Source organism: Leptonychotes weddellii, chromosome 4 (assembly GCF_054177405.1).
Source record: "Leptonychotes weddellii isolate Sample4059 chromosome 4, ASM5417740v2, whole genome shotgun sequence".
In the NCBI taxonomy this organism is placed as follows: domain Eukaryota; kingdom Metazoa; phylum Chordata; class Mammalia; order Carnivora; family Phocidae; genus Leptonychotes; species Leptonychotes weddellii.
Window position 1 is genome coordinate 5,888,124 of NC_138372.1, and position 13,621 is coordinate 5,901,744.

Below are 13,621 nucleotides of genomic sequence, written 5' to 3' on the forward strand. Positions count from 1 at the left end.
GTCCCAGGGACCCATCATGATAAAAAGGGACCAGAACGGGACGACTGGGTGGCTCAGCTGGTTAAGTGTCTGCCTTTGGCTCAGGTCATGAATCCAGGATCCTGAGATCGAGTCCCCCATCAGGCGGGCAGCCTGCTTCTCCCTCTGCCTGCCACCACTCCCCCTCTTTCTCTGACGAATAAATCAAATCTTTAAAAAAAAAGGCGGGGGGGGGGGGGGACAGAACATCCAGAAGCACTGGGTTCTAGTGGGACCCCTCCTGTTGCCCTTTTTCTGAGCCCCCGTTTCCTTCGCCACAAAACATGGGTGCTAAATTAGGTAATCACTCAGGCTCTCTCGTAGCTCTAAAAATTCTAGGATTAAATTATCTGAAAGGGGACCTGTTCCCTCTTCCCCCAGGAGATGGCAGCCCAGCCCGGCTCAGGCTCCAGCTTCCCGGCCATGCCACAAGGTGCCTTAGGTTCTACGCCCAGCTCACCCCAACCCCACACTGCTCAGGCCAGGACCCCGGCCGGCATCTGCACACACCCCACAGAGCCAGGAGCTCCCAGTGGAAGGCGGGGCCCACACACCGGTGCGGGGAGGCTTCCTCTTTACCTGAGGATCTGGTTGTACTTGGCCAAGCGCTCAGATCGGCAAGGTGCCCCTGTCTTGATCTGGAAGGGGAAAAGAAAGGTCACTATGCTTGTCATGGACATTCAATCTTCGTGAGCATTTCGGGCAGGAAAGAGGGGATAAAGGGGCCCCTAGGACCCCATCTGCCCCCCTCCTTCCTGGTACCGTGGTTTGGGAAGCTGAGGTCAGAGAAGAGTCAAGTAGCTCTTTACCTGCCCGGTGCAAAGTCCCACCACCAGGTCAGCGATGAAGGTATCTTCGGTCTCCCCAGAGCGATGCGACACCATGACGCCCCAGCCATTGGACTGGGCCAGCTTGCACCTAGAAGTCAGGAAACCACCCAGATGGTTGTTGACGGTGGGACTTCATTTCCCGGGCACATCGGCCCCTTCGGGCCCTCCTGATGCCAGGCTTCCTCAGCCCCGGTGGGAGCCCAGAGGATGGGTCGAGCCAGGAGCTGCCACCAAGCTCTCACCACCGGGGGACAATAATCCTCACCTTCCTCTCTCTACTCACAGAGCCCTGAGGACCTTCTCAGCCTCTAGGTCCCATTTAAAAATCAGAGTTCAGCCCCCTGGAAGGGAGAGACTTGTCTCCCGACAGTGCCTATGACTGACGTTCTCCACGAAAAACCAGGTCACGAGTCTAGAACACGAAGTGGTCAGGATCGGGCCACAGTTGCCCAATACCCCAGGCCCCTCGGTGCCACAGCTTACTTTGAAGCCAGCCAGGGTTCAAGCTGGAAGCTGTGTTCCAGCCCCAGGCGGGAGGCCCCGCCCCCCCGCAGCGGACAGGAGGCCTGGCTGAAGCCCCGCCCCCCGCAGCAGACGAGCCCTGGCTGAGGCCCCGCCCCCGCGCTGCCCACGCCGACGCCGAGGGCACTTACGCCTGCAGCGACTCGGTCACGGAGCCGATCTGGTTCACTTTCAGCAGGAGGCAGTTGCACGATTTCTCGCCCACGGCCTTGGAGATCCGTTTCGGGTTAGTCACGGTGAGATCATCCCCCACCACCTGGATACCGGCGGTGGCAGTGAACTTCTGCCACGCTTCCCAGTCATCCTGGTCAAAGGGGTCCTCGATGGACACCACTGGAAAGGAGAGCCATGTCTGTACCCGAGCCGGTCCCACCCCCGCCCCCGCAGGACAGGACCGGCTCCCCGCTCCGGCCCCGGAAACACTCTGCCTGCCCACCGACTCCTGTGACAGGCCACCAAAGCCGCCCGCAGTCCTGGGCCCCTACACGTGCTGAGCGCGGCTTGTCTCGGCCCATCTCGGGCACGATCGCTAACTCTGCGTTACTTCCCGGTCTGATTCTTGCTCCAGCGCGCGCCGAGTGTCCTTGAGTGAATTACTAACGCACTCTGTGCCTCAGCGTCCCCCCCTCCCCGCCCCCATGAAACAGTATCTACAGTCTCTACCCTGTGTGCGTTAGGGGACGCCCAGAGCCTAGAGGAGCACCAGCTCCCCGAGAGCCTCACCCCCAGCCGTCAGTTCTCGAGGCCGGCTCTCCTCGGCCCCCGAGGTGGTTGTGACGGGGACAGAAGAGCCCACTGCACCAGGCCAGCAGCGGGCACTCACCTGGGTAGTCCTTGATGAAGGACTTGTACAGGTTGGCCAGCTCGTCAGGCGTGATGTACCTGCTCGGGTCATCGGGGGACTTGAAGTCCAGGTCATACTTGCCCGACCTGAAGAACTCAGAAGCAGCTACGTCCATGCCGATGACCACCTTGTCGGTGTAGCCGGCTTTCCCGATGGCGTTCTTTAGCAGCTCCAGAGCTGCAAGGAGAGGGTGGGGACAAGGTTGGAAACCATGCAGGGGGACAAAGTTCCCTTCGAGAGCTGCCGAACAGGAACCCTAACAGGAAGCCCAAGAGGTGCTCTGGCCCCAGCCATCGCTTCCATGATTCCAGTGCTTTTTCTGTGTTGGAGCAAGAAACTGCGCTGGTCAGGGCCCCCAGCAGACAAGTGGGAACCTCACTCTCAACTCAGACGCTCTCTCACTGACGAATGCTCCCAAATTCAGCACCTAGGAGCAGCTGTGCTGGCCGAGACCGTTACGGTGGCCAGCTGAGCTCGGCCGTCCTGAGCAACGGGCTTTCGACAGAGCTGAGCTGGGACCGGGAGCCCAGGAGGGCAGGGTGAGGGCGAGGCCCTGCCTCCGCGGCCTGCTGTCCCCAGCCCCGGCTTGGGGTCGGCCTCACTTGGCAGTGCTGCCCGTACGGATGGGGACAGACACACTCGGCGCCTGTTCCACACCACAGATCTCCAAGCCATCACATCAAACCACGTGAAAGAGTCATTTTGTGTAGGTCAAAATGGCTGAGCATCAGCATTTCCTATGACTGACCCAAAAGAGCAGGATGGACACTTTTTTCTTTCACTAGTTGCCCTGAAGGCAACAAAATGTGGTTGAATCCTCCTTTCCTTCTACAACAAAAGGCTCAGCCAGGAGTTCTTGTCCCAAGACTCCCTGTGTCAGACTCAACTCATACATTTAAGCCTGTGCCTAAGGGCTCCAGGCAAAATGGCGCCGCGTAAACGTTCCTGTGGTGGAATGAGCTGAGGGGGTGATGGTCGCAGGCCGGACTGATGGCATCTACTGAACACGGACTTCAAACCTCTGCCGCCAAGGGGTGCTGCAAGAATGGCAAGAACATAGGGGCACCTGGGGGGCTCAGTCAGTGCAGCATCTGCCTTTGGCTCAGGTCATGATCCCGGGATCCTGGGATGGAGCCCAGGGTCGGGCTCCCTGCTCGGCAGAGTCGGCTTCTCCCTCTGCCCTCCCCCCACTCATGTGCGTGTCCGCTCTCTTTCTCTCTCAAATAAATAAAACCTAAGAAAGAAAGAAAAATGGCAAGAGCTTAATTTAAACAACTAACCAGCCGACTCAGAAATCAAATTAATAAGGAAATTCCTTGTTATTTTTGAAAATTAAGTGCCAGCTCGCCCATCCCTCCCCAGAACTCCATCTGCAGGTACTTGGTGAGTGACAGGTGCGGCACACGGGCTGACAGAGCCAGTCCTGAGCTGCAGAACGTGCCCCCTCTCCCCACACCCCCACCCCTGACCAGAGCCTTTACCTTCTTTGTTCTCCAGGATGTTAGGCGCAAAGCCGCCTTCATCCCCCACATTGGTGGCATCTTTTCCGTATTTCTCCTTGATGACATTCTTCAGGTTGTGGTAAACCTCGGCTCCGATGCGCATGGCTTCCCTGAAGTTGGCCGCACCAACGGGCAGGATCATGAACTCCTGCATGGCCAGCTTGTTGCCAGCATGAGAACCACCGTTGATGACGTTGAAAGCCTAGGGAGAGACAGGGAAATACGGCCATCTGGCCCCGGAGTCTCACCCAGCGGCCCCCTCACGTCCGACCGCACGGCTCCCAGAGGGGGCTGCATGTGACTCTAGAATGCTCACCGGGTCTCTCTTGAGGAAGGGCAGCGATCGCCACCGGGCGAGCTTACTGTCCTGAGCACTGGCTACTGCCTCAGCGCACACACTCAACCCAGCAAGGCCAGCATGATTTTCATCCCCTCGTCAACAGTTAAAGAGATGTGGAGTACCAGGGGGTCGGGTCCCCGGCTCAGGGGCACTTCTAGCAAGTGGCAGGGGTCCGCAGCCAAGACCTCCAGGGCCTGCCTGTCCCCACTGTGCTGGGACAGTCACATGTGGATGAGACCAAGATGTGGGAGGTCTCAGGTCCCCACAAGTAAGGAGATACCCCCAAATCCTCACTTGGGAGGTTCCAAGCCACTCACCGGAACCGGCAGGATGACTTCAGCATTGCCAGCCAAGTCAGCAACGTGTCGGTATAGGGGCACCCCCTTTTCCACGGCCCCCGCCTTGCAGACAGCCAGGGACACACCCAGAATGGCGTTTGCACCAAATTTAGCTGGAACAGAACAGTTAAGTTGAGGCACTTCTCACTCGCGGCCTTCTGGCCTGCATCCCCACCCCGGAGCGCACCCCGGACTGGATTCGGAACCCTTCCTCTCCTGACCGTGTCTACTCCCCGTGTCCGACCCAGAAACGCAACGGCCCTCCACGGGGACTCACCTGCTTTCCCCCCTAAGAGAAAGCCCTTTCTTTGGTCTATGGAACTCGGGCAAATTCCACAAACTACGTGATTTATTCTAAAGCACAAGCCTCTTCTGGGTAACCCTACACAAGTGCTGCCTCACCTGGTGTTGCTCTTGATGTATAAAATTAAAAAATTTATTCAGCTGAGGTGAGGGGCCCCGAAAACCCCCAGGGGGTCGAAGGTGTTCGGGAGACCAGCACACGCCACCCCTGGCAACTCACATTTATTTTCTGTCCCATCCATCTCGATCATCAGTCTGTCAATCTTCTCCTGCTCCACGACGTTCAGTTTCTACAGGGAGGACAGAGGGTCAGTCACCTGGGGGGGCTGCTGTCACCCCCCGCAGGACCTTGGTACTGTGACAGAACCCAGGTAACTTTGGAACCGTGCAAAGCCCGAATTGCTTCTATATTATACGTTTGTTTGGTAGGCAAAAGAAAGGGGGGCAGGGGAGGGATCGAGAGAAAACGGGAGACACAACACTGCGCTTTCCTTGCTCTCCCATTATCGGGCATTTCTCCAAGCACCAGGGAGCTGACAATGTAATGTGGAAGGTTCGGTCCCAGCGTCACAGAGGTTAGTCCACCCAGCGGGTCCAAAGTGACATCACACGTAAGACAGAACTGCCCGGTACATGCTAACAAAGGTAGCACTACAAAAGAGTGTGATTTGGGGGGACAATAAAGAACAGAACTCTGTGCAAGTGAGCTGCGCTCCTCTAAGGGTTGTGACATAACCACTGCTCTCGGCTGTTCTCGGTGATGGCAAACTTCGTTATCTTATGAGACAGGACTTTGGCAGGGAGTCCGGAATCTTTTAGCAAAATGCTTGACTGATCAAAAAGTGTACTTCTGGTCAGAGTAGAAAGTACTAAGTGTAAGCCCCGAGTTGGGCTCCATGTTGGGCATGAAACCTACCAACCAAAATAAAACCCCCCCCAAACCCCCAAAAACGGGGGTCTTAAAAATTAGCTCAAAGAAATTTACTGAAAGTCAACACTACTTTAAAACTTTCACAACTGATCATAACAATGTATTAATTTATAATGTTCTTTGTATAAAGACTAAAAAAGGAAAAGAAAACCATCCGTAACTCCATCATACCACATTAATACTTTGACATTTTTGGCTTTTTTGGCAAAAGGTAGCCACCACTCGAGGATGACGGCTTGAGGCAAACCCTCATCAAGAGTTTGACTGAAGAACTGTTTCCCCCAAGGGAAGAAAAATGTCCAGGAAAGGCCTGCTCGTTGTGTTAGTCACGCCAGGTAAGGGCACAAGGCACAGAGAACAGGGTGTGTAGAGGTGCCCAGGAGACTGGTTCGGAGCGTGTGAGTCCACAGAGCAGCGACGAGAAACCGTCTGGGACCGATTACCGAGTGCCACGAAGGGCAGGCCACAGTGAGCACGCCGGAGAGACACACAATAGGAGCCCGTCCGCTGCTGGTGTACGGGAACAATTCAGGGGTGGTTGGAGGGGGAGACCACGCCCAAGGAGAACAGATGGGCGGCTGGGGCCGGCTTTGGGCTGTCTGTCCCCCTCCCCACTTTACCCACAGCAGCTCAACTTTTCTGTAAGCTTACTTTCCAAGTTCAGATTTTATTTAACCAGAGTTCCTTTGTTTAAAAAAAAAAAAAAAAAGTCAGTAGAAATACAGTAAATAATTCCCTAGTTCATGAAAAATAGTCGGGTCACCATGGATACTGTGCTCAACGCCCAAGAGCCGCTCTTAAAATTTGGATCTTAACTTCCCCAAGGTCAAGACAGTTGGAGGGCAAAATCGAGGCCATGAGACAGTCTCTCCCGTCGCTCTGATCCAATTCCATGCACTGTTAGGGACACACAGGCAGGGGGTGGATTAGAAAAGGTGAGATCATTCTCATGCACGACAGGGAATCCGACTGGCTTCTTTAGCTCTCAGAATAAGCTCTTCCATAACCAGGAAAGCCCACTGGCCTGGGAGATGTGCCGAGGGCATTAATACATTAGTTACCGGGAAGCGGGTCCTACCTTGCTAATCAGGGCAGGTGCAATAGTTTTATTGATGTGCTCAACAGCCTTTGAGACACCTAGAAGGAACAATCATGTCAAATTACCAACATTAAGGAAAAACAGGCTTGAGCAACATTGAGCGAACCACCAATGATGTTAACCCAAATACCCAGAAGCCCACCCAAAGACCTTAAACGGGCCCGCTTTCAAATCCCCATTTCTCTGTCCCCCCAGAATCAGGGTACTTTCTGGCCCAGTCTGAGTGCTCTTACCTAGGACCCCCAAGGATTAAAGCCACACACAGAGCAACCATCTCAGAATGTCTGAAGGGGGGTTAGTTGGCAAGACCATGCACTGGGAACACCAGCCATAGAAACTACAGGATGTCCAATGTATTACCTGTGTGCACAAGGCTGGTGCCAGGAACTCATTAATATACTTAACGGGTCTGGAGACACCTGACCAGTAGAGATTGACGGAGAAGGAAAAAAGACAGACTCAGAAGAGAACAGGCTGTGAAGGACAGGGAGTGAGAGAGAGAAAGGAGACAGGAAGGCAGGGGAGTCGCAGGACCACGGGCTCACCCTCCTGACAGTGAGGCACAGCCCGGCTCCAGACCAGTACCCGCCTGGGCCGTGGGCAGTGGGAGCTCCCACAGGACAAACTGCCTTTCTGCAACACCATCGCTGGATCTCTAGCCCCGGGCTTCCCCAGCTCACTTCATCTCTGCCCCTCCCCTGCAGTCTTTTTAGACTTTTCCCCTAATTGCCCTCCTCTGAAAATGTAATACTGGATACACTGTCCATTCATACTGTGGCCCTTTGGAGGGCCGTAGGTCATGGTAAAATCGTAGGATATTTTTGCCTCCCCCAAGAACCAATTTCCACCCCCGGGTCGATACAGTCCCTGTTGAGAATGCATGGTCTGGCCCCACCTGCTTTTCTTTAATTCGGCCACACAGACTCTGTCCACAGAAAGGGGAGCGATGCAACAACAGTAACAAGTTAATCTGCACAGAGCCCGGCAGAGGCTAGCTTGCCCAGACTGGTGCCTCTGTGAACCCATCACCAGAAAGTTCAAACTACCGGGACTGATCTGCAGGTGAGCCACGGGCTAGACCTTCCAGATCCTCTCCTGAGACGACACCCTCGGAGACTGGGAGCATGGCAGGGCTCCTCAGTTAGTATTAGTTAACATGTCTCCTTAGCCTGAGGTTCCCTGGCCTACCCAGGGAGTTTTCCAGTTGGGAGACAAACCGTAAGAGAAGCATTACAACTGGTGCCCCCCGAGTTTATTGGTTTAGGAAGGCTGGAATCGACAGGCCATCTCTCCCAGCTCTCCGGTGTACGTGCTCACCACCACCACCACAGGGCCAATCAGGGGTGCTGCCCTTGAACACAAGGCACACGGGCGTGCAAGGGCTGCGCAGCCACACTCCCCAGGGCCGGGCCGGGCGCCGACTCTTACCCTTCCCCATGTAGCGGGTCTTGTCATTGTCCCGGAGCTCGAGGGCCTCGTAGACACCAGTTGAGGCACCACTGGGCACAGCAGCTCTGAAGAGACCTGGATGTTGAGGGAGGGCGGGGAAGAGAGTCACGACGGAGAAACACAGTTCAACCCTTGCCGGAGTCCCGCCACCTCACAGAGGGCATCTCTTAGGGAACGCTGCCACTTCCTTCCACCAACTGGGAGATTCAGACAGTCCGTGTCCCCCGCCTTTCACGTCGGTACCAGTCTCTAGGGCGGACCCTGAGGCAAAGCTGGTGGATTTCTCTAGTTTAAGGAAGAAGTTTTCAAGCAGAGCTTCTCAAATGTTAACGCACACACGTATCACCAGGCAATCTTGTTAAAATACAGGTTCTGAAACGGGAGGTCGAAGACCCTGTGTGCATCTCTAACAAGCTCCCAGGTGGTGCCCTGCAGCTGGCCTGGGACCCCCCCCAGCAGCACCGCCCAACAGAAACACGATGCAAGCCACTCCGGAGATTTAAGACTTTCTGGTAGCTGTGTTGAAGTTACAAAGTGAAACCAAGTGAAATTCATTTAATATATTATTTAACCAAATATATCCAAGAGATTATCATTTCAAACATGTAATCAATAAAACATTATGAGATATAAAAAAAGAATAAAAATAATAAAGGTGTGAATTTAATAACACCTTTATTAAATTCTTCCCTTTCATTTTACAAGATTGGCTTGCTTAGTCAGAGAGTGGAACGAAGGATTGCCCTATGCACTCTCAGACACAGAGCCCAGCCATCTGGCTAGACCTATACTCTGGGGCATGAACGTGGCTAATCTTGGAGGGCAGAGTCAATAAAGGTACTGTCGTCTGGTTACAAGGGCAGACAGGTCCAGGGGAGCAGGAAATGAAGGCAGCCTCTAGAATCTACTTGAAACTGTAAGCACTTTCCCCATCGGAGGGGGGCGAAGGCATATGAACAAAGAGGGAAAAAACCACCAGGTACGTTAATCAAATGATCGGTTACTATGCCTGTGTGTGCACAGCTGGACGTGGTGAGGAAGCCGTGAAAGCCAGTGACCCTAATGGAACGATGGACTCTGGGTGATGATGTGTCAATGCAGAACGTCCCACTCTGGTGGGGGAGGTTATGAGCGTGTGGGGGGGACTGGGGGATGTGTGCTCTCCATCCCTTCTGCTCTATTCTGCTGTGAGCCTAAAACTGCTCTAAGAAGTAAACTGGAAAAAAAAAAAAAAAAGTGATGAGAGGCTCTTAACAAATCCACCATTTCCTGTTTTTGAAAAGCACCAAGAGACACACAAGGGAGTTCCATTCATTTAAATTCCAAAAAATATTAATTTTGATCATTTTAAAGTGTTTCAAAGGAAATGCCCCCTTCCCAACAATCTTTTAGTATCTTGAGTCTTTTTTCCACTGTTGGTTGAAGTCCATTAATTTCTAAATGGAAAGTTCCACCCTCTGACTAAGCAAGCCAATCTTGTAAAATGAAAGGAAGTCCCAGCATCCTCTGAGAACCCATGGTCCTAGGCATGAAGCACATGCTCAAAGCAACCCCGCTCCCGAGAGCACCCACCACAGTGAGTAACCCTGGGCAGAACGCAGCAGGTATTTGCTCAGTGATGCCTGGACTCAAGGGACTTTCTTTTCCTGGGCAAGGGGGGAGGGGAGGACAGGAAGGGAAGGGCTGCAGTTTCCACAGACAGTGACTCAGCTCTGACTGGCAGGTCTGTGTGGTCAGCACCACTGGGTGATTCTGCCTGAAGCTTCTTTTCCTACCTCGCCAACGAGGTCCATTTAGACGAAAAGAAAGCTTTTAAGAGTCCCCATTTTATTTTTTTGTTGCACGTGGGCAAACCCCTCCTAGGGGGACTTAGAGCCAGGTTAAAAAAAAAAGAAGAGCCTCTAGAGTGCCCCACACCCACATGTAAGAATTGTTCCCCATCCTTGGTTTAAGAATGATCTCTGGAGACAAAAAACGAGAATACTTTGCATACACCTGCACTCCCGGGCCCTTTCCTTTTCAAGCGAGAAAGCTCCATCCCCCCACCCCAGATCTGCTTTTTGCTCAGAGCAAGCTGTGAAGCAAACTAGTGATGGGCCCTTTTAGGCACGAGGTGTCACCTTACTTCCCCGACCTCAATGACCTGGGAGCCAAGCAGTCTTGTTTGAAATACCTAGCAGTGGCAGGACAAGGACCCCATGCCTGGCAACCCTCCCCATCTCCTGGGAGTCAGGAACCACAACCTACCAGCACGTGTACATCAGAAGGAAAAGGCTTTTTACAACGGACCTTTCCTTGCCAAAGGCTTTGTCATTTTAAGTTTTAACAAGATGGAGCATGGTAGGGGAGGTGCAGAAACAAAGATGCACATACCTTTGGAGGTGTAGAGGTCAACTTCAACGGTGGGATTCCCACGAGAGTCAAAGATCTCTCTGGCGTGGATCTTGAGAATAGACATGGTGACTTTCTGTGGGGAAACACAGTTCATATTTCCCATCAACCATCATGCAGCCTTGGGTCATTCATTCGAAGAATCACTTCTGAGGATTCCTGGACTAGAAAGAATTTGTACCGGACAGATACGGGTTGCAAGAAGGCTGCCAAGACTGGGGAAAGGCTGCTGGGCCCAGCTCTGCAGGGCCTCAAACCCCACTAGTCCAGCGCTTGTCCTATAAGCAAAGAAAGCCTGGTCATGTGTGCCAGAGAGAAACCAAAAACAACTGGGAAGATTAATGTGCTGCTGGCATGCAGAATGGCTGAAGATGAGGCAGTCTGAAGTGGGTTATTCAACGAGGGTTGGCATGGGAATGGAAAGGGACCAAGTAAGGACCAAGGGGACGTGAAGGTCACAAGCAAACCCATCCAGGACAAAAAACCCCAAGGTGATCCAAGGAGGAAAATCTGGTTTGTAGTAGAATACTGAATTCAGAGCTGGGGACATGGTCTGTACACTGTGGTCCTTGTTACTGCCAATTTCTGGGCCTTTCACATTTCACAGTACTTGGATCTTTAGCAAGACAGGACACACCAAAAATAACATCTAATTAGTATTTCTCTCAATAGGCATTTTACCCATTCAAAAAACCTGGATGAAATGTCGTAATTTGAAACTAGAATATTCTATCCTTGAGGGGCGCCTGGGTGGCTCAGTCGTTGGGCGTCTGCCTTCAGCTCAGATCATGATCCCAGGGTCCTGGGACTGAGCCCCATGTTGGGCTCCCTGCTCAGCAGGAAGCCTGCTTCTCCCTCTCCCACTCCCCCTGCCTGTGTTCCCTCTCTCACTGTCTGTTAAATAAAATCTTAACTAAAAAAAAAAAAAAAAAAAAAAAGACTCTATCCTTGAATGCTAAGATACTCCAAGGGAAGACGCTTTCTTTGAAAGCACCTTAAAAAAAAAAAAAATTTGCAGCTACAAAGATCTACCAAGTTCTCAAAGCCCTTTCTCACCGCCCCCCCACCCCCCGCCCTTCTAAGGAAGAAATGATCTTGTAGGACTGAAAGTGGCCCAGCGGAATTGGGCTAGTGTTCAGAGCCATTATCTAGCTGGGATCCTCTCCAGGGTCTTGTCTGGAATGTTCTCAAGCAGCAAATGGCATCTTTCTTTTTTATAAGTTTCAAAATTAGACCGTGAAGTCACATCTGTGGCTCTGCGGTCTATGCAACAATGGAGTTTTATTCATTAGCCAATAAAAAAGTATCTAGTTTTTATTTACCAGATAAATAAAAGGCCAATTTGTTTCAATGTATTTTTTTAGTTTTAAGATTTTAGTTAACTTTTGAGTTTTGGCAAATGATAAACCTGTGTATGATTGCCACCACCCAGAAAGCCCCCTCAGGCCCTTTGCAGTCAATCTCCCCCCATCCCCAGGCCACCCCAGACTTACTTTATAGGTTTTAGATGCACTTTTAAAACATCTTTATTACACTATATCCTCATGCTGTCCTAAGATGTCGTTTTTTAATTTTAGTGACATTAAGACAAAATGCTTTATTTCAGGGTGTGAAAATAAAATTCAACTTATCTTTAAATTGGATAGAAAACTATTCCTTAAGTTATTAAGGTTCGGTAAGCAAGGCCAGCAAGGAGGGCTGGCCTGACCAGGAGTGTTCACAGCTTATCTGCCTGGACTGAACCCTGGACCAGGAGTGGCACGTGTGGACCGGGCAGTCAGGGCCTACGTGTGTCCCCGGCGGCGCACCCACCGGCTACACCGCGCAGAAGGAAGACCACATTGCAGGAGAAACAACGAACAGAAGTTTTCTTAAAATACGTCCTGTTAAGGGTGCCTGGGTGGCTCAGTTGGTTAAGCGACTGCCTTCGGCTCAGGTCATGATCCTGGAGTCCCGGGATCGAGACCCACATCGGGCTCCCTGCTCAGCGGGGGGTCTGCTTCTCCCTCTGCCCTCTTCCCTCTCGTGCTCTCTGTCTCTCATTCTCTCTCTCTCAAATAAATAAATAAAATCTTTAAAAAGAAAAAAATACGTCCTGTTAATGTCAGATCGGGGGCCGACTGCCGATGGCCAGGCCGGGGAGCCGGAGCACCTCCTGCCTGACCGGGGCGAGGTCGCCTGGACGGCTTTCCCCAATTACGCAACGCAAGCACCCTCTGAAGTTCCATTCATTAGTCGCTGCCCATTCCGTCACCAGCCTCCCAATTGCAGGCTGAGGGCCACCAGCGGGGCTGCTAGTGGGGGGAGGGGATCGCGGCTTCTGGGCCTCTCTCCTGTCCCTGCCCCTCCCTCCATTTTAGGAAAGGCCTGGTTCTAGCGAGCACCCGGGGTTAGGCCTGTATCTCCCCAAGCCCTTGCACCCTCCGCGCTCGCTGCACAAAAGCCCCGCGAGTCCCACTCCCGAGCTCCCAGCAGTGCTGCGGCCCCGTAAATCTGTAATTCCGGGCTAATCAGCTCCTGTCCCTCCGGCGAAGCACGGCTCGCACGTGCCTACCCGCCCATCCCACGTCCCCGTCCGACCCAAGGGCAGGGCCCCGCAGGCCTGGGCGCCGGCCCGGCAGCACTTCCCCGGGTCCCTACCTGACCGCCGGATAGCGCTGCCCGGGAAAGAAGCAGAGGATGCTGCAGGCACGGAGGACGAGCGTTAAGCCGCAAGGTCTGGGCGCTCCGAGTACCCAAAGCTCGTCTCCGCCCCGCCTGCCCCGACTTCCTGCCCAGCTCCCCGAGACCCCGCCCACTTCCCGCCCCCCCCGCCGCGCCGCCGCGCCATTGGCCCGGCGCGCCGTCACTCGGGCCCGCACCTCCCGGGAAGGGGCGGGACTGCGGCGGCCGCCGTGGCCGGGAGGGGGGAGCGACGACCCAGGGACGTGGAGCGGAGCGGGGTTGGGAGGTCTCGACTACCCCGCGGCTCCGTGGGGGTGGGGGCGAGTCCCTGCCCCGACGCCCTCCGCTCCCGCCCCCGGCTGGGACCCCAGGCCGAGCGGGGTCTATGGC

General features: G+C 53.6%; 1 protein-coding gene across 1 annotated transcript in view; it reads right to left on the reverse strand.

The window, feature by feature from the left end:
* ENO1 (enolase 1) overlaps positions 1–13,368 on the reverse strand; it is a 14,866-nt gene extending 1,498 nt beyond the window's left edge. Inside the window, exons 1-11 of the mRNA XM_006734662.3 lie at positions 13,208–13,368; positions 10,550–10,643; positions 8,156–8,251; positions 6,707–6,765; positions 4,918–4,987; positions 4,374–4,507; positions 3,696–3,918; positions 2,194–2,391; positions 1,502–1,703; positions 828–936; positions 598–656 (exon numbers count right to left, since the gene is read on the reverse strand). Coding sequence (XP_006734725.1) covers positions 598–656; positions 828–936; positions 1,502–1,703; positions 2,194–2,391; positions 3,696–3,918; positions 4,374–4,507; positions 4,918–4,987; positions 6,707–6,765; positions 8,156–8,251; positions 10,550–10,634 — 1,235 coding nt within the window. The 5' untranslated portion in view covers positions 10,635–10,643; positions 13,208–13,368. The remainder of the gene's footprint in view (positions 1–597; positions 657–827; positions 937–1,501; positions 1,704–2,193; positions 2,392–3,695; positions 3,919–4,373; positions 4,508–4,917; positions 4,988–6,706; positions 6,766–8,155; positions 8,252–10,549; positions 10,644–13,207) is intronic.
* Positions 13,369–13,621: the final 253 nt, after the last annotated feature.